The 27,742-nt window shown below is 35.2% G+C and overlaps 1 protein-coding gene across 3 annotated transcripts; it reads left to right on the top strand.

The window, feature by feature from the left end:
- The first annotated feature begins 9,141 nt into the window (after window positions 1–9,141).
- Window positions 9,142–27,461, top strand: AKAIN1 (A-kinase anchor inhibitor 1). 3 transcript variants are annotated; one of them, XM_021525221.1, is made up of 3 exons: window positions 9,142–9,282; window positions 9,351–9,395; window positions 24,351–27,461. In XM_021525221.1, exons 2-3 carry the CDS (start codon window positions 9,380–9,382, stop codon window positions 24,539–24,541), a joined length of 207 nt encoding a protein of 68 aa, XP_021380896.1. In that variant the 5' UTR covers window positions 9,142–9,282; window positions 9,351–9,379; the 3' UTR covers window positions 24,542–27,461. The 3 variants fall into 3 exon arrangements, 2 of the variants coding, with proteins under 2 accessions (XP_021380896.1, XP_021380895.1); XR_002464929.2 differs by lacking the exon at window positions 24,351–27,461 and adding an exon at window positions 13,575–13,839 and having other exon boundaries at window positions 9,142–9,395; XM_021525220.1 differs by having other exon boundaries at window positions 9,142–9,395.
- Window positions 27,462–27,742: the final 281 nt, after the last annotated feature.

The raw sequence follows: 27,742 nt of genomic DNA, 5'->3' as shown, positions 1-27,742 counted from the left end.
AAGTTAGTAATATTTTAGTGGCAGATTATCTTTTATTAAGTATTCTATTAATACAGACAACTATGGTGTTATAGAGAAGACAAAGCATTTATAAAAGACTACATCATCTACTGCACACAACAGATGACTTTTCTGAATGCAAACATTTACAGATAGCTACAGAACAGGATAATTCTGCCTGAATGGTAAAGACAGATCTAAGGAATTTTCATCTTTTTCAGTTTATCTTTAGATCACAGTAGTGTGCCCAGTCAGCCAGAAATGTGAACATTGCGTTAAAAATTCCATTACAGCAGTTGGTCTGTCATTTGTCTTCATATAGACGTAAAACAATTATAGTAACATTCTCATTCATTTCAGAACAGATGGAGGATTTCCATTAATAGATCAGTTACATATATGTCATAAGAGTTGAGACACCTATTCTCAGGAAGTATTTTTGAATGTAATGCAAGAAATCTGAAAAAAAATAAAATAGCTAAAAATAGTGATTTATACAGTATTGATATGTTTTGCAGTGTTTTTCTCTCCATTGTCCTTCTATATTATTTTTATTTGCATGCCCTGATCATTTAGATATTTATAGAACTCTGAAACTTGGTGAATTTTGGTGGTTCCAATATGAACAGCAATACAACTCTTTAAAATAGAAATAATATTTTTGAATCTCGTTAATACATATTTTTAAATTTACTGGGTTTTTTTACTGTTTGGTAGTTAAGCATCTAATTTTTATAGGTAAACCTGAAAAAACATGTGGACTGTATGAATAAAGACTTACTACATCTGATCTGTTTGGTATAGGGGTATCAAAAAACATGGCCAAAGCAGAACTTCTGGATACCTGGATTTCAGGTTCTTTCCATGATTTTTTTTTATAAGTCTGTACTTTGAGAGCATGAGTTTGTAAAACAAATAGTACTAACAAAATATTAGAATTCTTACTGAATTGCAATTCCAAATGCATTTTTTTTTTTTATAATACTGAGCCATTTTAAAGAAGTATGAAGGAGAGTAACTCCATGGCAATAAATAGATCTAAAGTTTTATTTTCATTCAGAAGTAAAATAAATTCATAGATACGATGCATTAAATATAGATAATCTTTATTAAATCATTAAAACATGAGAGTTCTTTTTTGCTTTTTCCACCAGAGCATGGAAATTTTTTATGTTTAGAAAAATGTATTTCTGATGTAAACCCATTCTGTTAAAAACAATAACCAAAACCACCCAAACCCTACAGTGCTTCCACTTGCAGTTTTCTGACCTACTCCCAATGGCCTATTTATACATTTAAGTAATCTGTATATGAAGCAACATAAAGTAATTTTGTCTTTTAAAATATTCTAAAGACCAAGCTTCCTTGCATCTAAGTTTTCATTCTTCACTAATAAAAATCCTTTCTTTTTCCAGGGTAGAGGATACCACAAGCAGTGCTTACAGGAACAAAGCACTATAGTGCAAATTGCTCAGACAGGAGAATGGAGTATAGTGGAGCTCCACTAGCTCCACTGATGGAGCTTCCACTGGGGTCAGTGGAAGAACAGCCTCACATTGGAGCAGCTTGAGCTGTTGCGGAGCTGCCTCCTGAGACAGCAGCTTTGTTTTTGGTTTTGTTTTTTTTTTTTGACTGCCATGGTGAAACTGAACATTTTTGCTAGAAGGAGTAATCTCATTTTCTCTTTTCCTTTCTTCCTGTTGCTCTTTGCACCTGTTTCCTTTGCCTTGTTTGCCTCAGATTTAGCAGCTCTTATGCCTTTAGAGTAAGCCAGTGGAGTGATCTTACTTAAGAAAGCAATTCAGTACTTAAGTGAGTTAGTTTTAAATTGACTACCTTGTTGAAGAAATTCATTGATCCAAAGTAAGTGGCAGGAGCCCATTGCTGGAGTAAGAAGAAGGAATGGATCAGTGCTTGCCCAGCTTTGGCACCACATTAAATACAAGGTGATGAAGCACAGCACATGTTGCACAGTGTTTGTGAGAAGCTGCCAGGCAACAGAAGGCATCAGACACTATTTCCTTGCAACATCCACTGCTGGTAGACTTGTGGAATTTTGAAGAGGGTGATCACTTCTACTTTTTCAGGAGGATGGAATTTGGGGGTTGAAGTAGTGGGGGCTATTTTTCTCCATCTTTTTGGTGGTTTACTACTGTTTGCCTCTTATCCAACAGTTCTGAACAGTCTTGAATGATGGCAAATTGTTCAAGCTAAGGAGGAAGGGTCCTTAAAAAAGACAATAGGTATTTAACCTACCAAAGGACAAAACTGGAATCCCAAAAGTATGAAAAAACCATATATTTTTTCAACAGAAGTTGATCTTTGCAAGTATTAGAAGTAAACAATATTCACTTGGTAGTCATTTGCATCTATTGTAGATCTGGTTTAGATACCATGCTGGCTAAAGAAAATTAATCACTCTTTTTAGTTAATGCAGATAACATATATCCAAAGTATAGAGATAGGTTCTATATTTCACTAGGTGTTGTTAGCTAGACTGATTTTATCATAATTTGATTTTCTGCCTTTTCAGTTTAGAGTTGTGTGGCAAAACTAAAGTTTTCAAACGAGTGATTTTGATTTATTTCCACTTATTAATCTGTTGAAAGGCCTGGATATAAATATTGTAGGTTTTCTTACATATCCACTTGGTACTTGACATTAATGAGTTTTAAATGTAATTCTTGAGTTGTGTAGCTGAGGTATTCCTTGTTAAGAGGATTCCTTGTTTAGAATGCCTCCAGAAGACATTCCTTGTTAAGAGTTGCCTTCTTTCAGTGTAAAGTTCTTCCCTGGAAATTAGTTCTGTTCACTGATATTTCTCATGGTTCTCTATATATTTAACAAAATTTTTTTTTTCCATTTGAAGTAATAGCATTTTAATATTTCCTTTTTACAAGGTGCTTTATTACAGCTATTACTGATTTTGATATTTTAGTAATTTTCATCCAAATTCTCCAGTAACTCTTATAACAAGCATGGCCCCTACATTCTTGCTCTTAAAGTATAAAATAGAACTTACACCAGGATTTGTAGACATAAACTTTGTAATGCTTATGTAAGGTTTCAGTCTAACTTTACAGGACTGTACAGGAAATCTTATCCTCCTGAAAGGCAGTAAGATCTCTTTGACTGCTTGTATTGGAAAGAGTTGATTTTTAAAAACATTTGCATATGTGTATTCTATTTGTCTTTGTGGATCTTTTTTATCTGAGATCAAATAAGGGAAAAGAATTCAACAGTCCATTTGCAAAGTAGGAAGGAGCAGCTCTACCCTTTTGTATTTCAGAGGAGTTAAAGGTCTGAACAAAACTGGAGTTGGTTACTAGACTTAACAGTTATTTAAAACTCTACATATAGTAACAATTAAAACTTACAGTTTTTAAAGAGCCTGACAAGCATAAGCCTGGTTTGCTTATGCTTGAGCTTTGCAATTCAGTCTGCACAAAAAAACCCAACCCTGAAATACATGAGAAATGCTTACTTTAAAATGCTATTGCTGCCATCATAATCAGATGTATGTTAGACACAAATGTTTTAATTGAAGTGAACAATTACCCATTTTAAGAGTCTTGGTCAATGTTTTCAATATGAAGTATAGGTTTCATTTTCCACTTCAATAATTAACTTCTGTCCTGTTGTGTGACTTTCTTGTAGATTTCCCATTGTTTTAAGGACAGATTAAATGGAGTCAGTCAGGAGCTCTGATTTGATGGATGTGATAAATTCTAGCAGCATAGGATTATCCTATTATAGATACTTTCCAGATGGATATGGATTATGGTCTGAGAATCTTGCTAACATAATTTAAAGTTTTAGAACTCTACTGTTTTAAATCCTTTCTTATGTATCAAAGTTGATTCTTTCAAACTTAATTTAAAACTAATGTATTTATCTTGTTTATCTACATTGCTCAATTTTTAGCCATGCATGATGAAATCCCCATTCTTTTGACTTTACAGGACAAGTTAGGAAGCTACATTGTGTATTTACCATTTGTCTTTCATATTGCTGTGATTCAGTATAATTTCCCCCTTCTCAGTTCTTGAACAGTCTAAGCTATTTAGTAGCACATTCAAACTATGACTTTGATATTTACATTTTACTGACCTTTTTTCTTTTCTTTGAGCATGAAATTAAGCATTTGGTTTGATATTTAGGTTTACTTTTATCAAAATATATAACTGATTGATTGAGGACTCTTAATAGTGGGATTTTTTTCTGAGTCTTGATATCTTCATTCATTCAAAAGCTGACTTTTCCTCTTCTTAGCTCATTGGCTAGCTGTTCTGCCATGGGTCAAAAATGCTTCTCTCCATTTATGTTCCCTGAAAGCTTGAGAAAAAGACCTAATTTTATGTCTTGTGTGTCAAGTTACACACACTAATAAGCTGTGGCATGATCAGAGTCTTAAAACAGTTTTTATAGAAAAGAGAAAGATGTATACAAAACTATTAATTTTTAGTGTAATGAATATTTTGCTGATAGGAACAGAAAAGCTTTGAAAATGAGAATTTCACTTGAAGGACACTTACAACTTATCCTATCCATTTTCAGTATGGTGCAGAATGGTATGGCCTGGTCCACAGAGACATGTCAGGCAACATGTAACACAACAGTGGTTGTGTGTGAGGTCCTTTAAAACCTCTGCCTATGTTTCACAGTGTCTCTGCTAGATCCAAGGGCTTGACTGGACTGAGTTCCTTGCTGTATCAAAGAATCCCTGCATGATGGAAAGACTCTGAATTTTGGACTGTGACTCATTCGTCTGTCTTGGTGAAGGGACTGACAACCAGCAGAGGTGTGGCAGGTGGGAACAGCGATTACTTTGGCTCCATTGCACAGTTGTGTATGTAGTAATATTTTAGGTGAGTCATTGAATCTTTTATTTAAACCTCCTGAGTTTATCTACGTCTTTGTTTTTTTTTTTTTTTTTTTTTGATTGGCTTTTGTTTTGGGTTCAGCTTCTCTAATTTTGACTCCTTTCTATAACAGAAAGATACAAATGTATTTATTATGGGACTGTTGGAAGATAATCATTAATGGGTGGGTGCAAGACATTCAGCTGTTGTGAAGGAGGCAATATAATCAGCTAGAAATATTGCCTAGATGGATGTGGACATTTTGGGATATCTTTACGGGCTGTGAAAAGTCCTGGGGTGGATGAATTTTTGTGATACTTTAAAAAACCCCAATAAACAAAACAAAAAAAACACCACAAAACTATACAGCTATTTCTCCTAGACCATGTTTAAAATTTATTCATATTTATAAGTCACAGACCTGAACTGCTATGTAGTTTATCAGATTAATTAAGAAAAATGAACAGACCAATGAATTAAAATACTATTGGCCAACTTATATTTAATGGTATTCACTTTTCACTGTCTTGGGAAATGTTGCGGTTTTGCTTCTGGCTTTCATGGTGTCATTGGCTGCTGGAAATCTGTGAACTGCTATTCTCCTGAAGCACTCATGGAAAGGTGCTTTTCATTTTATTACGTTTGCAGGTGAATGGCACTTGTGTCTATTTTTATTTTTCTTTTCTACCTTCTCTGTTTATTCTCTCCTGTCTGTTAGGGGTATATTAATCTGAGAGATATTAAATGTTAGATTTCTAAATCTAGGATCCTGACTATTATGATCCCTGCTATACAGATTGCAATTTGACATCTCAAATAGTCATCTAATATTTAGATATTTCTTGATGACATCCAGTCACAATTTCCTCTAAACAGCTTCCTTGCAGATTCAGATGTAATATATTGCATCTTGCCTAGTAAAGATTTTAATGTTAAGCTTAACCATAAGATTACAGTGATTGTAATCACTTTTTGAAGACCCTTGTGGTCTTAGCCAATATAGCAAAAGACATGAAATAATCCAAGTAGTTTCCTAATCATATTACTTTTCCCTCCCAAAAATCTAGATTTGATTATTAATGTGTAAGTGTGGGAGGAAATAAAAAGACTCTGAGATAATTATTTCTTGAAGTTGGGTAAAAAAAAAAATTACAAAATATAATACTTTTGAATGTATTTGATGTAAAACATGAAATCTTGATTATCTCTTTAGATTAATTTTATTATAGAATGTGTTCATTTATGTTTAGGTGATTCTTTCTGAACATTTTTTTCAGAAAAGAGTTTTGACTATTATGTGTAAAATGTTAGCTGTATGTTCTTAGTAACATAACATTGAAACCTTGCATGTCACCAGATGGGAAGGTCTTCTTCCTGAATAGAGATTTACTAAGCTTCTGAATCTATGTGACCAAATAATTATTCTCAGCTCCATCAGAATAAAGGGCTTACTTCAAATCTAAATTCACAGAATTATGGATCATATGGACGATTTAAAGTGACATCAGTCAACATGATTTTTGTAACTGTCTAAAATGTTAACTCTGTTAAAAAAATGTTAAAGTTTTTAACAGAATACTTTACAAGTAAGCCAAGACATCCTCAAAAAAGTATTTGAAGATATATACCAAAGAATTTTTATATCACTGATGTTATATGGAAATCACTCACTTAAAGATTAAGAATTTAAATTATATACAAGGCAGGGACTGTATAATTACTGAAAAAAAAATATATACTGATTTTTTAAAAGTGATTTTGTGCTTCCTATTTCATACATGTTTATGGAACATGATTAAATTTATTGTGTTTAATGATGTAACCTCATTTTTTACCAATATGCTTAATTCACAAGGGATTTTTTTTTTTTTTATAAGTGGGCATAACTAGTGTTGTTTTCCACTTAGCTGAATTTGAATGAAAAAAAAAAAAAAATTTGTAGTGCACTCTTTGTTTCGAGGGTTGTACAGCATTAACTTCACACTCCTGAGGTGAGAGTTCACTATAGAACTCCATCCTGTGCACCTATTTCCATGATTGTTTTTTTATGAATTTGAACTTGTGACCCAATCCGAAATCCAGACATTAACTTTATAACAAAAAGAAGCTCAAAAAGCTTTTTGATAACATATTTCCCTCTAGCAGAAAACATTACTTGCTGTTAGCTTTTAATTTGAGCAAGAAAACTGAAAACTCTAAAATAAAATGTGACTAGTTTGAGTTATTTATCAGATAAAAAAGAGATAGCAGTTAAAGAAACATATTAATTAGCATTATTGTTAATGAACTGTATTCTTTCACCAAAATGGTGTAGGTTCTGTTACCAAGTTGCATATACCCACCTAGAATTTTTCAGGTTTCTTACAGATTTTGGTATCACTGAATAGTATTTATTATTGTAAAAATCTTTTAGTAGGCTGCTCCACCATCTCAAAACACAATCCTTTAAAAGCATCCATATAATTTGAGAATGTATGTAATAGAAATACATCCAATAGAATTTTTTTTTCAGAAGTGCTTTAATACCTTTCTAAAATGATGGATAACTCTCTATCAAGCATTAAGGGCTACATAATGTATTATCATAAAAATACCAGTGTAAGTTTTCTTGCATTCTTTTCAGATTATGGATCAATTATGATTTTCTAAAGATTATGGGGTATCCTTCACCTTTATCTTAAGAATGCTGAATATTGCTGACTACATTTGTTTCTGTATTTTTGTGGGATACCTTTACTAGAAATTGTAATTCTAGTTGAAACTTCTAATTGAGTTTTTAGGTACCCTGTTAGTTCCCATACTTTAGCTGGTTGGGAATAATGATAGGTGAGGAAAGGTTAGAATAGAGATTTTTGAAGTCACATTTTCAAGGGGAACACCATTCCTGAGCAACTAGGGGTATGTTTATGTTTGTTCATTCAGTTGCCGTCTGAGAGAGATGAAACTGATCCCTGAAATATAAGACAGAAGAGGGAAACAAATAGCAATAAATGAGCTGATCCTGCTAAGGGGAATAAAAATAATATCCAGAAACTGGATACTAGAAATGGTAAGTGAAGATAAATATGGAAGGCATTCCCAAAGAGAAATGATGTTACACACTTAAAAAAGGAAAAAAACCAAAAAACCAACAAGCCTCCCTCAAAAAAAAAAAAAACAAAAAAAAGAAAAACAAAAAAAAGAAAAACAAACAAAACCAAACCAACAATAAAACAAAAAGACAGTCTACCAGCAGATGATTAGTTTAACTTTGGCAGTGATGCCACTCTTGAGTTCTCGCTGAAGTATATAAGCAATATTATTTAAGGAGGTCAGTGCTTTTCTGTACCTGTATTTTAAGAATAAGGCCTTATTTTGAGACTTCAAGCATCCCAGGTTAATTGGAAAATTCTGTGTTTGTGAAATGCTTGACTATGAAAACAATGAAATAAGCTTGTAAGAATATCTTAGGTTATGAAAATGTGATTGGAAAATATATTGCACATTGCAAATATATACATGCCAAAATTTATGCTTTTGTTTTAATGTACTTTCTAGAATTTGCACTGATAATATTTTTCAAAACCCCTCTTGCAATTAAGCCTTAAAGAGGAGAGTTAGTTTTTGTAAAGCTTGTCCCATCTGGCTGTGTGTTTCTCACTTCTGCTGTAGAAGTTCATGGTCCAAAGGAAATCTGACTGTGGGTTATACAAAAAAATGTAAATTAAACCTGAAACATAAAAGATGGTAGGAAATTGTAAGTAGTCTTTTGCTTTTGACCCTCATCATCTTTATTTTATTACTATTCATTATTTTCTTTACTGTTTTGCTTTGATGTCATCTTTTATATGCCAAAATATTCATGTTGCCTCCTAAAGTTCTGCTGTTTGGTACAGCTGGGTTAACGGGCCTGTGAAATCAGAGTATAAATTCCTCAGCATTTGAGCTTTTGCAAGCAAAAATGCTGTGACAAAATACAGTGTTGCTGAATCCTACTACCAGTGGTGTCGGCTTGCAGTGAAAGCAGCGCACCCCAAAATGTCAGGCAGTGGGACTGTTGTGGAGAGGGGTAATTGGTAATAAGCCAGTCTCCCTGCCGGGCAGATCGCTGTTGCCTTTCTCCTTTTTGCCCTTATCTCTGCTGCCACTTCAGGGGTAGGAGTTATGGGAATGATGGTTCCCTGGTGGAGACAGCGGGGGAGAGAGAGAGTGTGTGTGTGCGTGTGTGTGCGTGTGTGTGTGTCCGTGCGGGCGCCCCGGCCCCTTCCCCGCCCCGCCGCATAGTGGAGGGAGGGACCGCGGCCGCCTCCGCCGCCGTGCGCGGCCGGGCGCTGTCCGAGGTGCCGAGCCCGGCGGGGCCGGGAGCTGTCCGTGGTGCTGATCCCAGGAGAGCCGGAGGACGTCCGGGTGCTGATCCCAGCAGGGCCGGGAGCTGTCCGAGGTGCTGAGCCCGGCGGGGCCGGGAGCTGTCCGAGGTGCTGAGCCCGGCGGGGCCGGGAGCTGTCCGAGGTGCTGAGCCGCGCTGCCCGGGCGGCACCATGGTTTTCGCTCCAGGTAAGGGCAGCTGCATCCTGATCCCAGCTGGGTAGCTTTGCAAGAAGGCCCCGGCCGTGCCAGAGAGCTGCTGTGGGGAGTGGGTAGTGGGTGAGGCAGAGCTGCCAGCAGGCAGAGGCAGGTAGGTTCAAAGGAGGTGCTTTAGCTTAGGATTTCTTTAGCTGTGGATCCAAAGGTTATGAGGGTCACCCCTGTGGTTCTCACCAGGGACAGGAGCCTCCTATAGAAGTCTGCAGGGTGCTGTGCTTGTCAGACTGCCTTAAAGGGTCATGAAGGGGGATGTGGCCTTTCAGTAACTGGAGAGTGAGTCCCCTTCTGCACCCACAATAGTGGCTGTCAATTTGACCATCCCTGAAACTCATGGAGATAATTTACAAATTTTATTTCCTCTTTCCTCTCCCTCAAAACAAAATAAGTGTTTGAATGAAAGAGAACAGAAAGTTTGATTAGTCCAGTTTTTACTGGAATAAAATTGAAGATTTCAGCAGTTCATGTCTAATGTGAGATCTAACTGTATAAGAGTGCAGAATCTGTAGTGCATAGTATACTTTTGTGTTAACCCATAAAATAACCAATTTTAAATTGGATTTGATACATTCTGCTTGGAAATAGGCAGTTGGTTGTTCAGAAAAGGATGAGAGTAACGAGAGGCCCAGTAGCTCCAGGGTGTAATTGTAAGTCATGTGTAATATCTTCTGTAAGGACATGACTTGAAAATAACTTCATTAAAGATGTATAATGTTCAGTAAAATAGTGGGTCAATAGAAAAGAGAAAGTGAATGGTGACAATTAATAACAATTAATACCTTTGTTTTGCAAAGATAACAGAAGTTTTATCTTCTGTGAAATTCTATATCCAATCTCTGAAAGGGTAAGAATCCAAAAGCTTTCATATTAAGAAACTTTCATATAAAAAAACTTTCATATAAAAAATCTTTCATACTCAAAAAAGAAAAAAAAAATCTTGGGACTGACTTTGCTAACTCAATTCAGTTTCATTTTTTGAAAAAATACTGTCTCTTTTCAATAATCTCATTAATTTTGTCTATTTAACTGCCTGGTTGCTCTCCAATTTCATATGTTCATGTTTACATCATGTTCTGAAATTAGGAGCAAGTTATTTATCTTAATAGAATGATCCACTGCTTTTTGTGATATATTTTTCAGCATTAGTTCTTTTCTGAACTCCTTTTGTCTGTCCCACTGTCACCATTAACTGTACAAGTTTTTTAAAATTCTCTGTGGGACTGGAATACTTTAGAAAGAGATTACTGCTAAAATAATGAAAACATGCATGTTTTTTCTCTAAAGGTTGACAAAGAACAAACCCCAAAGCTCATTAATAATTGCATTAATTGTTCTTTTCACAACTCTAATCCACAGATGGAAAAAAAATCATTTTTCCAAAACTGTTTTATGTAGTCATTCTTCAGTTTTCCTTTACTCAAAGAAAAGCCTATGGTCTCCTTATAAATGTTGTCATAAAATACATAGAGCAACTAAATGGGAATTTGTAAAAGAGATGATAAAATAATCTATTGGGTTCAAACAGAGTAAGCCTGAGTAGATTCCAGTTTTGCATTGCTTTTCTTCCCTATAAATCAGCTCTACCCTGGCATTATCTCTTCAGAATATAAATTAAAAAAAAAAAAAAAGAGGTTTATGCATCTTTAGCATCTTCAGCATCTTCATAGTACTTAAGGCCTTATGATATAAAAATACTATAAGTCTAATAAGAAACTGACTTTCATTTCTTCAGTCAACTTTCTGATTTTATCTCACTATGATGAATGACCTAATTTTCTGTTCCATTTATTTGCTGGGGTGTGAAGGCAGAGCAAGTAAAAATTTATCTAACTGTAAATTGTTAGGCTCAGACTGATAAACTTCTGGGATGGGATAGAAAAAAGAAAACAAAATAACAATCAAGAGGAAATTCTCTTCCAGAAACAAAAAATATGAAAGCAGTTTACCTGACAACAAAGATAAGGTTTTGCAGATGAATAAGATAATGGTCTTTTTCTTAAGGTCTTGGATATGTTATTTCAGAACTCTGAATTAATGGGCTATATTTATAAACTAATAAATAGAAGCAGCTTATCAAGTTTAAATAACTTCTAAAAAGGTGAAGCCTTTGCTGACTGTTTATTGAATACATACTTTGCTGTTAATCATCAACTCCCTAAAACTCACATCTCGTATGTTGAAAAAATAACACAACAAAGTAGCACAAAACTAAAAACCTCCAAAGAAGCCTAGCGATTATTGAGATAGGTAGATAGAAAAAATATTATAAAATGGCCAGTATTCCATGCCAAAATAAGACCTCCTTGCTCATTTTAGACAGTGTACTGCTATTTGTACGTATGCAAAATGTATTCTTAATTTTCTTCATTTATTAATATTTTCCATCCCTCTGGAAATTAACATTGAGACTGTTCCAGAAAAGGAATTAAGGGTGCATTTTTTCTTTTCTTGGTTTAATTTGACTGGGGCTTTATTACGCTGTCTTGTGTTGATTGATTAATGATGTGCTGATGTATAGGAAATACAGTCCAAACTCTGTGAGATGCCTGGGCATTCATTTTCTTGGATAATTCACACATGTTGTGCTGTCCTTAGAATGGGTGCATGATACATTAAATTCATACAAGCTATGCATTACAAGGTTTAGTTTCTTTACTTTTCCTGAACTGAAATACTTTAGGCAGTTTGAGAAGTAAATAACAGTGTATTATTTTAAATTTCATGTTAGGATGGATGTGCATATAAAACTGCAGTAGAGAAGCATGAAATTTCAAGGATTAGATCAAAAAGCAGAGAGTAGTAATAATTTTCAATTGGCAGATCTTATGAAATTTTTTAAAAATTTTCCTTAGAAGAGAGTGTATTACAGAATTTTTAAAAATATCACTGCCAGATTAATAAAATATTGGTAACTATAAATAATTCTACAGATTAAATATATCCTATTGTGAGGTAGGAAATGAAGAGGTATTAAACAATTTATTTGTTCTAACACATTAGTAAAAATTATGTTATGCAGCAAGTTTTCTGCTGATAGCAGATCATCAGTTTACAAAGATGTGATCACTTCCAATATCAGCATTTACCAGATTTAACAGTAACTTTAAATGTTGACAATCAAAGTAGGTTTTTTGCAGACTTTCACTTTTCCAAAATTACCTTGGGCATATTTCTTGCTTCTTTTCATTTCCAAAATGCTTTCCTAATGCAAAGATTAAAAAAATACTCTTTACTTATGATTTGTCTGAACAAACACAATACAAAGGTGTTTTTCATGCTTCAAGACTTTTTTTTCTGATGCTATTTTGCACAAATCACTCAAACATTTATGTCTTACTCCTACTCTGTAAAGCCATAAATAAAATAACCAAATAATAGAGTCTCATCACTGCAGGCCATAATTGTTTCATCCAGTACAAAGCTGTGAATTTTTTTTTTGTTTCTTGTTTATTTGTTTGTTTATTGGCATAGTTTATTTTAGAAATGAATAATTTTAAACTGAATACCTCAAGAAAGATTGGAATATTTACACTGACAGGTTGTTTCAGGTCAAACACTCCCTTTCTTAAGCTTAGGTCTGCTTTGAATTGTGTTATTTCATCTTTCAGGTTAATCTTGTCATTTGTCAGTGTAATTTGAAGAATACCTTTTACCTGACAGTTTCTCTATAACTAGAAACTCAGATGCTTTACTCAACACCCTATAGTTCTAAAAGAAGGAGGATATAGAATTAATTTTTGTATCAATATTTTTGTGTTTAAAAAAATGTGTGAACACAAAGTTTAAAGATAGACATCAGAGAAGTCAGAATGTTCATAGCTCAGCGCCTTTTTCGTGCAACAGCAACACCAGTAGGCTTTCAACAAGCTTTTCATCAGCACAGCTGTTCTTAACATTTTTAAGCTGGGAGCAACATTGCAGACTTGTATAATGACACTGAAGATCAGAAATGCATCCTGTACCAAACATTTTAGGAATCTCATTACACTGCAATTGAAGACATAGCAGCTGCATACAGAAACAGATGTTCTTACTGGTCTGAATAGTCCTGATCTTCTCCAGTGGAAAAGCTGGGATAACAACAACCTGTTGTGTTGCAGAATGTGAAGATGTGAAATTTCTTGACATAATTTTTTTTTTTTTTTATTATAGTGCTACAGGTACTATTGCAGATTCCTGACCACAATACCCAGGTCAATACCATATGGAAGGGCCTGTTCATGAATGCAAAAATTGCTATCAATAACTTCTTCAAAGGTACCCTGTTGTGGGATATCTCCAGTGTTTGTGCTGACTGTGGTACTCTGGCACTCAGTTATGGAGTGTCTTTCATCCATGAGAACAAGGCAGGACACAGTCCTTGTCCTTATTAACTGCTATGCTACATTCTGCTAATGCTCTAAGTTCTGCAGTCCCCCCCAAAAATCTTTAATAAAAAAAATGTAAAAGTGTATACATATAGGATTCTTATTTGATAGCTTCATGTTGATAAAGTCCATGTGTAAGACATAATTTGAAAGTGAAAAACAAAACTATTTGCCAACCTCATGCAGTCATATAATGGAAGTTTTGTCCAGTATTTGTTATGGCTGGTAGTGAGTATGGAGGCCAGTTGCTGCTCAAAAGTGTCTGAAAGCATTTACAGTTCTCAACAGTAGTTCAATGTTTGCCACCTGGTAGGGAGAAATCATATAGGAGGAAATTCCTTATTCTCTTTTGCTGAAGAAAAATGCTTCATGTGCTGACCTTTTCCCAGTGACACATTGATCTTTCCCCTGCTGTGAAACTCCACTAGCAGACCTCATTGATGAAGTTAAAGAAATTTCACATAGATATTCAGAAATGTGATGAAATGAGTAAGTTAAGAAAATAATCAACAGTCCTAGGTACAATCTTTCTTTAAAGTACAAATAAACATGGTGTTTGAAAATGGCACAGAATTTATTTTTTCAAATAATTTTTAACAGAACTGAAGTCTTTAATAAGTGAGGCTGTCACCTTTCACTTTGCTGTCTCAGGATTGAACCCTATTCAGGTTAGGTGTGAGAAGAATTTTGTTATCACAGTGGCTGTGTATGGCCTATATTAAAGGAGTTGTTCATAGTTGGGGGATAGTGGTAATAAGTGATATAGTCCTTATTAACGTCCTTACTGGAACTGTTTATTGAACAGGAAAGTCAAATCATGAATGTAGAAAAGGAATGAGTTACACTGACCTCTAGAGTTTGTTCGTCCAAGTCATTATTCTTGCAGGTGAATTGTTTTCTTGTACAGACATAAATAGTATCATTCCAATCTTATAAGTTTTATTGTGCTAATGGAAATTAATGCCCTTACAGTAAAATACAGGGAAAGATAGATTTTTTCATATACCTCCAAACTTGTCTGTTGAAGATTTTTTAAGGATATAATACATTGTGTTACAAATAGTAGGTTAAGTAAAAATAATGCACAAACAATGCATTTAAATTTATTTATTGCTTTTGTGAAGTTTTTGACTATCAGTTGGCCATCTGCATCATGTTTTTTACATAATAACTTTAAAGATTCTACAGAACTTTAGTGGATGTCAATTGGAACAGAGTTTTTACTGATGTTAGCAGAAATGAAAAGCTGACCTGAATAGCCTTAATTTGCTTCAGGTTCCTTTAGAGTGCCTTGCCATGGAAGTCAGGGGAGGTGAGCTCTGTGTTGCTGTTGTCTGCCCTTGCAAATCCTGTAGTTGTGTTTCCAGGAGATGCTGTCTTCCTTCCTTCGAGAATTTGAAATTTTTTTGCCTGAAGAAGTAAATTGAGCCATGTTCTACTCAGGCATTTCACTAGTGGTGAGGCAGATAAACCTCCTGTGGATTACTTACGTTTTCTTCATTTTGTAGTATGTATATTTGATAGAATAACCAACCCTGTATTTTCTGTCTTTGGGCAGTGAATCCACTCAGGTATCAGTACAGAGGGGTTGCATATTTATTAACAATTCTGTTAAATACCTGCAGATTGATATTACATTTTGTCTTGAAGTAAGTTTTCTTAATATAGAAGAAAATATTTCTCTGGGAAGAGAATCAGTTCCAAGAGTGGAAAACAACAAGTGATGTCATCCTGTTGTAGGGAGATTCTGTCAAGATTACAGCTATGAAGTTAAAAATACCAAAAATGGGTTTTGCTCTTTTAGGTTTATATAGCCTTTGATTTACTTTCTGTCATGACTTTGTGTATATAATTGCATGTGTATATACCCAAGGGAAATGTGTATTTCCCCAGGAAAATGGTCACGGCACCAAGCCTGACATGGTTCAAAGGTATTTGGACAGCACTCTCAGGCACATGGTGTGACTCTTGTGGATTGTCCTAAACAGGGCAGGAGTTGGACCCAATGATCCTGATGGGTGCCCTCCAACTCAGCATATTCTGTAATTCTGAGATTCTACATATACAAATACAAATTAATAAATAAATAAGAATATATAATCTCAGTCTCAGTTGCTAATAGCTGTATTTACAGCTTTCATACTCCATTCAAATTCTACAATAAATGGACTTTTTTTTTTTTCTGTACTGCTGTGCATTTGCAAATTTACGGCTTTTTTGGGGGAGATGATGTTTTTCCTGGGTGGTTTTATTATGGGGTTTGGGGTTTATTTTAGAGCTAGAGAAGAGCTCTCCTTCACCTAACATTTGGCCAGACAATTTTTGACTCTGAATAATCTGGTATAAATTGAAATATATGTAAAATGTAGCAGGATGTTTTCACTGGCTAGAGCAGAATGTTTGCTGGGTTTTTACAGGTTATGTAACCTTTTCTCTATTTTTTGCACTTAAAATAACAAAGCAGGTTCAGATATTGCAAAATTTAATTAACCTCTACATAGTTCTTTAAGACCAAAACCCACAAAAAGTTGTAGAACTACAAACACAGCAGCTAGCAAAATAAACTCCCGTTGAAAACTTGCGCTTTGCTTATGCTCTACTGTGGTGTAAATTGTAAGTCTTCTAAAACAAAAGCTGTTTTTCGATGGGGATCAAAATGAGGGTTTTGATACAGATTCAGAAGACCTACATAAATGTTATGCAGATTTCTGTGCTTAATATTTTCTTTTTAGATAGGAATCTCTGAGCACCTGAACTGTAGAAAATAGAAGTCAGAGGGGGTCAGATGATGAGTGATGTCATTCAGGGCCCTGCCTTGGGAGTGGTGCACTTTGATACCTTCATCAAGGACACAGGCAGTGGGACTGAGTGCACCCTCTGTGAGTTTGCAGATGACATGAAGCTGAGCTGTGCAGTTGGCCCAGCAGAAGAATGGGATGCTGTCCAGAGGGACCTGGAAAAACTTGAGGACCTCATAAAGTTCAACAAGTCCAAGTGCAAAGTACTGCACATGGGTTGAGGCAATTCCAGAGATGAGCACAGACTGGGAGAAGAACTCATTGAAAGCAGCCATGATGAGAAGGCCTTGGGGTACTGGTGGATGAAAAACTGGATGTGAGCCAGCAATGTGCACTTACAGCCCCGAAACCCAACCAAATCCTGGGCTACATCAAAAGCAGTGTGCCCAGCAGGTCAAGGGAGGTGGTTCCCCTACTCCACTCTGGTGAGATCCCAACCTGTAGTGCTGCATCTGGCATCCTCAACACAAGAAGGGCATGGACCTGTTAGAGTGGGCTCAGAGAAGAGGAAAAAAAGATGAACAGAGGGCTGGAGCACTTCTCCAATGAAGGCAGTTTGAGAGAGTTGGGGTTGTTCAGCTTGGAGAAGGGAAGACACTGGGGAGACATGCAGGGAGCCTTCCAGTGCATATAAAGGGCTTATAAAAAAGAGGGAGAGTGACTCTTTACATGGGCAGATAGTGATAAAACAAAGGGGAAGGGTATTAAACTAAAAGAGGGAAGGTTTAGATTAGATATTAGGAAGAAATTCTTCACTATGAGGATGGTGAGGTACAGAAAAAAGTTGCCTAGAGAGGTTCTGGATGCCCCAGGGCAGGGGGTTAGAATTAGATGTTCTTTAAACTCCCTTCCAACCCAAACCAATCTATGATTCTATGATATGGGTCACCTGTGTCTGTGCCACTGGACCTCTCCTACCTTGGAAGAATCACAGTTTTTGGTGTAGAGAGGTTTCTTATTTTAGTATTTGAAACGTGTTCTCTAAAAGAAGTAGGAAAATTGTGCAGATGAAGAGAATATAAATTTTTCATTAACTTTGAAGCAGCTGGTCCCAGATGCTCTTTAGGGAATATCTTCTTTTTAATACACTAAACTGCAGCCTAAGACTCAAAAATTCTGTTAAATTAATCTTAGTTTACAGTATTGAATCCAGAAATATTCCTTTTGGGACCAAAATCTGCATATCACATTTTTGGCACAATTGTCAGTGACTGGTATTTTGAACTATGTTCAGTCTTCACAGCTGAAAGATGCAGTCCTGAAGGAGTGAATTTATTCCTATATGTGAAAATACCTAGAAAATATATAGATTGAAGTGTATGATCTTCTTTTAGTTATATTATTGAACTATGGCAAGAAATCTTAATAAAACATTGAAAAAATGCTTAAGAATAGATAGGTCTCAGCAATCTCTTAATCTAAAAAAAATTAAGTCTCACTAGCATATTTCAAATAGTATGGAATAACTTGCTGGAGTCGGTAAAAAGATAGATTTATATAGCAAAAAAAAAAAAAAAGAAACAAATAGACAAAGAGGATTCTTATCTCTTAAGAAATAGTAAAAACTCAGTGGGAAAAAATTACAAAACCTGAGCTGAGATATATAGCTAATGTCTGAATAAAAAAGTATAATGAAGTATTGCTCTGTAGATATTAGTATTTACTTTGAGACAGCTTATCTGCATTTCTGCTCTTCTCTTCTGCACTTATATTCCTCCTCCATTTGTATTCAGAGCAGAGTTATTCCAGCTTCATTCTTAAAATTTATTTTGAAGAGCAAAGTGGTCTGTGCTGCCCCCCTTCATTATACAGTTCCTCTTCCATGCTGGTTGGATAGCAGGAATTGGGAGTGAGGTTAGGGCAGAAAATAAACCTGAACTGAACCTTAACTTTTCTAGGGAAAGTCAATGTGGCAATCCCCTGCACACAGCATATCAGGAAATTGGAAAAACACAGGATCCTACATTAAGGTACTTCTGGCATTTCTGATATATTCAGTATCCTCTCTTCTTTTTCAAGGAATCAGGGTGAGTATTGCCTCCTGATGCTTGACAGCTATTAGTCAGGACCTCACTGGGCTCTATTTTAGAGCATGAGAAATGGTACTGGACAGAATTAACTCTAGTGCAGTTAAGAATACATTTATTACTTCTTTCTTTTATTTTTTTTTAATATTAAATTTGCACCTTCATTGTAAGACCTTGTAATGAGATCTCTGAGCTGGCATCATTACTGACATTGAGACAAATTTGGCTTCTAATTCTGTAAAATAGTTTAATGACTCTCATGTGCAAAGTTGGTTTGTGCACATGTGTTGGAAAGTCTTCAGCCCTGGCTGATTGCCATGTTCATTCATTCTGGATGTAATTAACATGACTCATCAACATTTCCTGATTGTGAATCTCTTCCTCAAATTTGGCTTCTTGTGCTGAAATCCCAGCACTGTGGGAACTTAGAGGGGCAAACACTCATACCAGCACCAACCTCTAAAGCAAATCAAAGAAGGAGATTTTTTAACCAATTCACAAGTTACAAAATATTCACCAGAGGAGGCTCACCTGGAGCTTCCATGCTGTGGCCAACAAGATGGAGAGATGCATTACTGCCTAATGACAAAGGGAAGCTAAAGAACTGAACATGGTTTCTTGTAGAAGAATATCAATGTTGATGCAAAGAATGTTACTGTTAATTATTGCAACATTCACACATACATGATGTCATTACAAACCTGCCAGATTCTCTAAGGTTTTTCAATATCTGTGGTTCATAAACACAATTTACATAATAACATTCAGCTTTTTGCTGTATATGCAGCTTTTTGCTGTATACACAGCTCCCGTGCATCCACACTGGACCTTCTGATGAAGTCTAATCATCATGGTCTTGTCTATTTATACTTTTATTCCATTTAAAATTATCATTAGTACTATCAGGTGGGTTATAAAAATTACAGTAAGAATTTTCAATAGAATTGAGATTAGATTTTCCAGATATCAGTATTTTCCTTGAACTAATAATAATAGTAACAATACTTTTTATTTAAAAATTAATTCTAGTGTTGCAGTGCTGCAGGAAAGAAAAATCATTAATTATTGCAATCCAAAGCAATATACTGCTAAAACTAATGGTAAGTTTTTAGTTAAAGACTATACCCGCTTCTCTTATGTAATTTTGAAGAAAAATGTATTTACTTCTTGGCTCTTTCAGCTTCAAAATTGTTGCATAAATTTAAATTGTAGCTAACAGGGCAACACATTATGCATAATTCTGAGTTTTAATTTGGTCAGAAGTTTGTTTAGGGTAATATGATTTATATTCTTATTTTTAGATACAGTTAAAGTTCAAAGTGGTTTATACAACCTATAGGAAGAATAAATGTTACAAGCTTTGAGGAAGGATGAATATAAAGGTCTCTGACTCCCCACTGTGTATTGATAGCATTGGTGGATCTGGGATTGATGGATCTGGGATTGGTGGATTTTGCATCTTCACAAGATCATGCCTGTCATATCTTACCTTCATGATAATATTCCAAATAATCCTAAGAAAATATACAGTAGGGAGCTTAGCTATTGATTCAAACATATTACCCATTACTGAGTGTTATTTACTAGGAGTTTCTATAAAAGTGTAATAAATTTAACTTCTAGCTAGCTGAAAGGAAATAGCTCCAGGGGATATCAACAGCAAGTATGGGAGACTACTTTGATTGCAAGCTGGAAAGGAAGTGATTCAGGATACTTTGAAGAAAGTGAAGTGTAAAAATGAGAAAAGGCTCATCTGCAACCAGAGTGAATTTCATAAACATTTGATCTCTAAATGCTTTTTCTCTGTAGTTATTTTTTTCCATGTATACCTTTTTAGAATATTAAATAGTGTAGAAACATCTCAGAGGATGTCAAGTTTTATACACAAGGAGTTCTTGGCCTTAAACTAATACTAGTTATATTAATTGAATACTGGGAATTTAATTCAAATATTTTTAATCTTTTTCCAAACTTCTGCCATACTTCCCTTCATGGGGAACATCCTGAAGCAAGCCAGTTTCAAGGCACTGATACATGCCACTAATTTTAGGTAGAAGTCGAATATGTGACTGATTCCTGCAGTCAGTCCAAGATTTTGATGTTTTTTGGATCTCTCAAATTGTATTTTGGATTGCAGAACCAGACCAGTGTTTAAAAGTTACTTTTCATCTGCTGAGTTAGTTGGCATAAAATTACTGAGAGTAGCACAAGGTAATAAAAACATGCTAAAGAGACTTCATCATGTGTTGTTGATAAAGTTGCTGCCTTGTATTTAACATCCCTTAACCCACATATTTCAGTTCTCTATTTACAGAATTGGGATGCTGGGTATGATCCAAAGACAGAGAACAAGTAAAGATTTTCTAACTTTTCAAGAGAAAAATTTAGTCTTCAGAGAAGGAAAACTAATAGGCAGCATGTGTTTCTGGTTATTCCAGTTTTCCCCAGAAATTACTTCAAATTAAGTACTTCATATTTGTCATGGAATTTTAACTTAACAGTTATGTTTCAAATCTTAAAAAATGGTACATAAAAATTAAGTGTATTTTATCATCCTAGTAACTCTCATTTTGATTAGCTAAATGCCAAACACCTAGCCATTAGGAGCTATGCCTTTTTATTCACTTGACTGAAAATGTGCAGTTCTTAAAGTGCCTAATTAATTCTATAGGCACTCAGATTTCTGCCTGGATGTCCACAGCAGTCTGTATTTCAGCAAGGTGGACACAGATATGCTCCAGCTCAGCCCCTTTAGGATTCTTGTATGAGTCATCTCTGCTTTCCTTTCTTCTTGCTCAGAGTAGGTCCAGTGTATCAATAAAAAATGAGCTTCTCAGAAAACAACTAGCCAAATGCTTTCCTTGAAATGAATAATTGGAGGAAGAGGATGTTTTGGGGATAGTTTTTTGGGATTTTGCTGTTTATTCATTCAGGAAGCAGAAAAGTTGTGATTTATCACAGCCTAACCAGCTAAAATCACAGAAATTGAGTAGGTTTGTGTTTGGAAGGGACCTCTAAAGGTCATCTTGTCCAACTCCTACTCAAGCAGTGTCATCTAGAACCACTTGCCATCTAGATCCTGTCCTGTTGGACCAGCTGTAATAGATACCATATACCCAGGGGAGCTGGACATATGTTTTTGACTGCTTGAAATTTCTGGCAGTCCAGCTCCTATGAATAATGGTCCCAACACAGGCTCATACCTGGGTCAAACACAGTGTCAGATATCACTCTCCAAAATAACTATCATTTTTACTTGGTTTCTAATTTACATGGTTCACGCAATCTGCCAATGGGCTCATTGTTCACATCACCCCAGGCCAGCAGCTTTGATTCTCTCTGTGTCTGAAGCCAATTATCTCTTGCTATCTGGCTTGCTATCATCCTAACTATTTTACACAAATATTAATTCAGTTTATTCAAGCTGCTTCATTTCTTTTCTGTGCATACCTAAACCCTCAGAAGATGGGCAGAGGTAATCCAGAGGTTTTGGGTTCTCTGTTCTTGGTTATCTCAGCAAATAAAGAATCATCTAATGAGTTAGAGCTGAGCAGACATAATCTACATCTCACTTATCTGTATGGTGCTTTCAGACAGGTTTTGCTCTTGAATAAATAACTGAAAAGCTCAGGGAGAAGTTCACTAGAAATTTCTTTTTTTTTTCAACTGACTGTTGCTATGGATGACCTTTCTAAAATAATAATATTTAAACATCAGATTAATTGGGAAAGACCAAATAAATAACAAAGGATCCTAAGGAGAGCAAACAGTAATTTTCAACAGCAATGTGCTCAATGACAGTATGTTTTAATGATAAATTCTGGGGGTTTGTGGCTTTGAGGATTAGCAAATTTTTTACATTTCATAGTACCTCATTGTCTATTCCAACATATTCATTATTATTAAGAATTTCATGTTTATCCCTGCTTTTGTTAATACGTTATCTTCTGAGCATCAGATGTGTTGACTGATCTTTTTCAGCCAAGCAAGAAGACTAATTCATTGTGTGATAAAATGTGAGTTCATATTTGAGTAGTAAAGAACTAGCTATACTCTATCTGTTAAGTAACATTTAATTCCATCCAAAACTACACTGTTTCAAGTGCTGAGGAATGGAAAAAACTGAATCAGGGAAGCTGACTGTGCCAAGAATTCAAGTGATTTTTTCAGTCAGGTCTTCAAGTTTAAAACACTTTTCTGTGTTTTCACAGGTTTTAACCTCTTACTTGTCTTTACAGTGATGAGTACTCCAGGCCTGGACACAGTACACCAGAGTCTGACAGGAGCTGAACACAGGGGTAGAATCACCTCCCTTTGCTCCTGGCCATGCTTTTTTTGTAAAGACCAGCATACATTTCTGGGTTACAAGCCATCTCTTTTCCAGCTTTTTGTCTACCAGTATCCCCAAGAACTTCTCCAAAAATCTGCTGGTAATAAATTCACAACCCAGTCTGCATTGACATCAGGCATTATTTTGACCCAGGTCCAGGACCTTGTCTCTTCTCTCAAGCATATAGCATATTCCCTAAGGAACTTCTTTTCTTTCTATGTTTTTCAAGTTTCCTTGGGAAAAAAAAAAAAAAAAAAATGTAACACTGGGAATTAATCACAATTTCAGATATGCATCTCTCATAAAAGCACCTGATCTTTAATTTACTCTGATTTCTCTCAGGACACAATTCTTAATATATGTAATTAAAACAGAGAGTTAACTACAAATCCTAAGTAAAGAAATACTTGAGCATAACAGTCAACTAAGAAAGAACTGAGATGAGTATCTTTAAAAACTTTAAAATCAAATCTAGTGATGTCAGTAGCACCTAGTCTAAGCCTTTCAATTAGCAACTGATGTCCTATATACCAATAAGTGTGTCAGAATTATTTTTTAATCAGTATCAGCTGTTACCATTACAGACATTCTTTTCTATCCAAATTGCCACTTATGTTAGTAGTCAAAATACTTCTAAAGAGAAACCTCAACATAAACTACTTTTCTTCATTACCAGATGTCAGTAGTCATACTACATTGCTTCATTTTTCTCCAGATTTTAACACTTTAGCCAAACAAGGAAGTTCACGTAAAAATATGTATTTGACAGGTTGCCATAGAAAATGTTATCTGTTTTACCTACAGCAATCTGAGCATTTCTTAATGTTTTGCAGATATTTTTGAAAATCTATCTAAGAGTTAATAAACTGCACTAAACAAAATCTTGTACCTTGAAGTCAACTGGGATTTGATGGATGAGGGCTTTCAATCTGAAGTAAAAGTAAAAAGAAATGTTAATGAAACTTTGGGTTTTTTTTCTATGTGGTGGTGAGGAAGTACATGTCAGGCTTGCAAAATATAGTCCAATTCCCTATCCAGAAGCATAGCTCAAGTCAAAATGGATGTGAATCACAGCTGCATGAGGAAACCTTCCTTTCCTGTCTTACTGCATAACACATCTGTTCTTGTTTCAGCTGTGAAGTCACAGCTGTCCCCAGTGCTGGGGAGTGGGTAATTGAGATGTATGACTCAAAATCTCCCCCTTCATTCAGTCCTGTAGTGCTGAGCACGCATAAGCACTTTCCACACTAATTCATCTTCTTCAGTATTGGCAGATTTCCTATGTAATAAACTGTCCCCAGTCACACTGTGATTTTGTTCCCCACCTCCTCTTTTTCTGCCCTTCATGTTTTCATGGACTAGCCCCAGATTCTTAGTTCCCTTTCTGTTTTGTTTGGTTCTGGCAGGTGAGAAGCCAGGGACAGAGCAAGATGAAGTTAAGCTGCAGATTGCCAGCAAGCAGATTGTGCAGACTGCTATCCTCCGAGCAGTGCAACAAGTTTCCCAGGAGAGCCAGCAAAAGGAGAAGCGAACAAACACTGGTACAAGCCTCCAACTAGAAAGAGGAAAACTTACCAAGAAGCATGAAAAGAAATAAGGGAGCTGATTGGGATTTTTCAACTCCAGTCTGCAAGTGTTTTCAGCCTTCTCTTTAGTATCAGCTGTATTGCTAGTGCAATGCTACTGCTGTAAAGCAAACCAAAGTATTGTCACACCTAGACATAAAGTAAAACTGCAATAGTCCTTATCTGAGAAATATTAAGTGCATTAGATGAATGACTCCATATTTATGCAGTGCCTCTTAACAGAAAAAATAACCATAGCTGTAAAAGTAGTTTCAAGCACAAGGTCTTATAATATATGAGCTTATTCTCAAAAGCTTGTTGCCAGTGCACTTTCATGCTAAGTTCTGCGTGCAAAATTTACGTCAGTTCAGCTGGATGAACTCTTCTCTGAATTACTGGGTTCACTGAAGTTGTCTTCACTGAAGAAATAATTTATTTTTAGGTGTAGCAGAATGCTTTCAGGCTCCCTTGAAACATGGGCTTGTATTTTGCTTTGATTAGACATGAACTAAAGGCAGTATAAAGTGGATTTGGTAAATTCTGTGAACCAGTTTATTTTTTCATCTTGGGGAAAAAAAAGGCAATCATTAAGACTGCAGTGACTGTGATCTATGACTATGATCATATATCTATGATCTTTGTCTTTTTTTAAAAGAAGTTAAATACTGAAGTTTTAGTCTACTTATTGAAATACTTCTATACTTCTGCATAAAAATCACTTGTGCCTCAACTATTCTTTTTAATTTTCTTGATATTGAAAGAAAAGGAACTGGTGCGAAGATAAGGAGATGGCCAGCCTTTGCTCCAGTTTTGCAACTTTGCTGGGTCTTGATTTACAGAAAGTGAAGACTGAAGTGTCTTTAAAAAAAGGAAGTTGAATATATTAATATCTTTAAGGATGAAAATATACAGTATCTGAATTCTGTCATGGTAGGTATTTCTCACCTGCTGGGTGTAAAGTGACGTTAGATATTTGCAGTTGTTACAAAGATTCAAATTAAATAGCACAGCATGAGGCTGGTAATACAGAGCTTATCCTTTCAACTGCTCTATATAGCTGAAGAAATCCATGATGTTTCTGAAAATAAAAATTAAATAAATGTACCCTTCACTTTTATGCTCCCTTTGTGTAATGATGATTGCACTAATATACATCTGAAATGAATAACAGTATATTTAATTCTAGAAATGGCTTGTAGCTCTGCTTCAAATGGATTCCTGTAGTATACATCTGGAAATACAAAGATGAAGATGCCCTGAAAAACTTTCTTAATGGCTTTTCTACTCAGTTAGATGATCCTCAAAGAGACTGTGGGTTAAATAATTGGCTATTACTGTGTCCTATTGCTTGTGTTAGACAATTTTGGAATTCCTTCTCCTGGATAGAGGCTTAGTCATGAATAACCACATACTGTAATATTACGTCTTTGTAATCTGCTTGGTTTCTTTTTTTTATTTAATTTAACAGCACTGACTCATACGAGATAGTGATTTAGCTCAATCTTCTTTCACTTAAAAATGTAAAGAGGAATTCAACATGATTGAAAGTGTTCCAAATAATCTAGTAATGAAAACTGACCTGGATTGCAAGTACACAGATGGCCCACTTCTGTAGACACTGGGTGAATTTTTAGTCAAGTGAACTTTGAAACCTGAAAATAGTTGGGTCTTGAGGCATGTATGTGTTTTTTGTAATAGTAATTTTTTTTTACCATTAGCTTTTTCACCAGTTCACCTTTGTTTGGGAGGTAACTCTTTTCTAAGCACTCTTTGCATTTTTGCCCTCTGAGAGCCTAAGAAAACTGATCATGAATAAAGGCTCAGTTCTGAGGCTGATGAGCAGTCTGGTGGATGAGAGAAAGCAAACCTGTTGGAGAGACTCTGTGGTGCAAAATGGTGTTTGCCATGGACTCACAATGCTGCAGGAAGAAGAGATATAGAACATCTCAACTTCTTTGAAATTATTTTACTTTTTTAATGCTTTTTGTCCCCAGGCCTTTGAAATATGTTTGGGTTTGGGGTTTTTGATTTTAATTGGGTGGGGTTTTTTTGTTGGTTTTGTTTCGTGTTTTGTTTTCTTTTTGTTACTGATAATTATGTTAATAACGTTCATATAGTTTTGAAACTGTTTTTTTGTATGTATTTTTTTTTTAATTAATCATTTTGGCAAAAGAAGAATTTCAAAAACCAGTGAATCTGGGCTTTTGCCACTGCTTCATATGAGCCTATTCCACTCCTCCTCCCTCTGTGTGCTTCTACAATACCCCTTTACTGTCCCTTTGCTACTGTCCTTTTAGGCACATTATTTATTACTCAACTGTTTAATAGTCATATCCATCATTGTCAGAATACCAATGCCATCAGAAGTCTGATATCTTGGAAAATCAAAAGCAGTTGGAAGCCTTGGCTTGTTATATGCTTACTAGACAATCTCATGAAGTAATGTATGCTCATGGGGTTTGTAGCAATGAATGCATAATTCAGCACAAAAAAAGTACATATCTTAGAAATATAAGGCAATCAAAAAGGTATCTATAAGTATTTAAAAAAAACTCACCACTTATTAACACTTATAGTGGTAAGTGAAATATTGTACAAATATGTGAAATTATATTTATCACAACTCCAGAAGAACAGAGGAATCGTGTGTGTGGCTAACCTGTACTATGCTTGCTATGTTGTCATTCGGGATGATTATAACAATTTTATTACCATATTGCACTCTTCTTTGTAAGGTTAATAAAGCAGCAATGCCTAAATGGAGATTCACATGGCCACAGCAGGATGTTGTAACAGATTACTAAATGCCACTGTACATCAAGCTTTTGGTCCTGTGTGATTACACTGGAAATTCCTACTCTAAAATAAATAAAACCAACAACTGTGACTTGGAAACAGCCATATTAATTTTATCATTTCAGAAAAATAAAGAAGCATTCTGTGATAACACAAGTTGTAAATTCTTGGATGTTTATTCAATAGCAAACAATCATTTAGAAGTCTTACTGACTCTACTCAAATAATGTATGATTTTTTTTTCTGGTGATATTTTTTAAGTGTCTCAGATTATAGTATGTCTACAATGGTAAGTATATAAAATTGCTATGTAACTATTCTCAATATGATTACCATGAAATATGTTGCAGTTGTTCTTTAAATGTGTGCCTATGTCAAATACACAGTTAATATGTAATTACTGAAGGCTTTTCTAAAAAAAAAAAAAAAAAAAAAAA

Source organism: Lonchura striata, chromosome 1 (assembly GCF_046129695.1).
Source record: "Lonchura striata isolate bLonStr1 chromosome 1, bLonStr1.mat, whole genome shotgun sequence".
NCBI classification, from domain to species: domain Eukaryota; kingdom Metazoa; phylum Chordata; class Aves; order Passeriformes; family Estrildidae; genus Lonchura; species Lonchura striata.
This window is presented reverse-complemented; position numbering and strand designations above follow the sequence as displayed.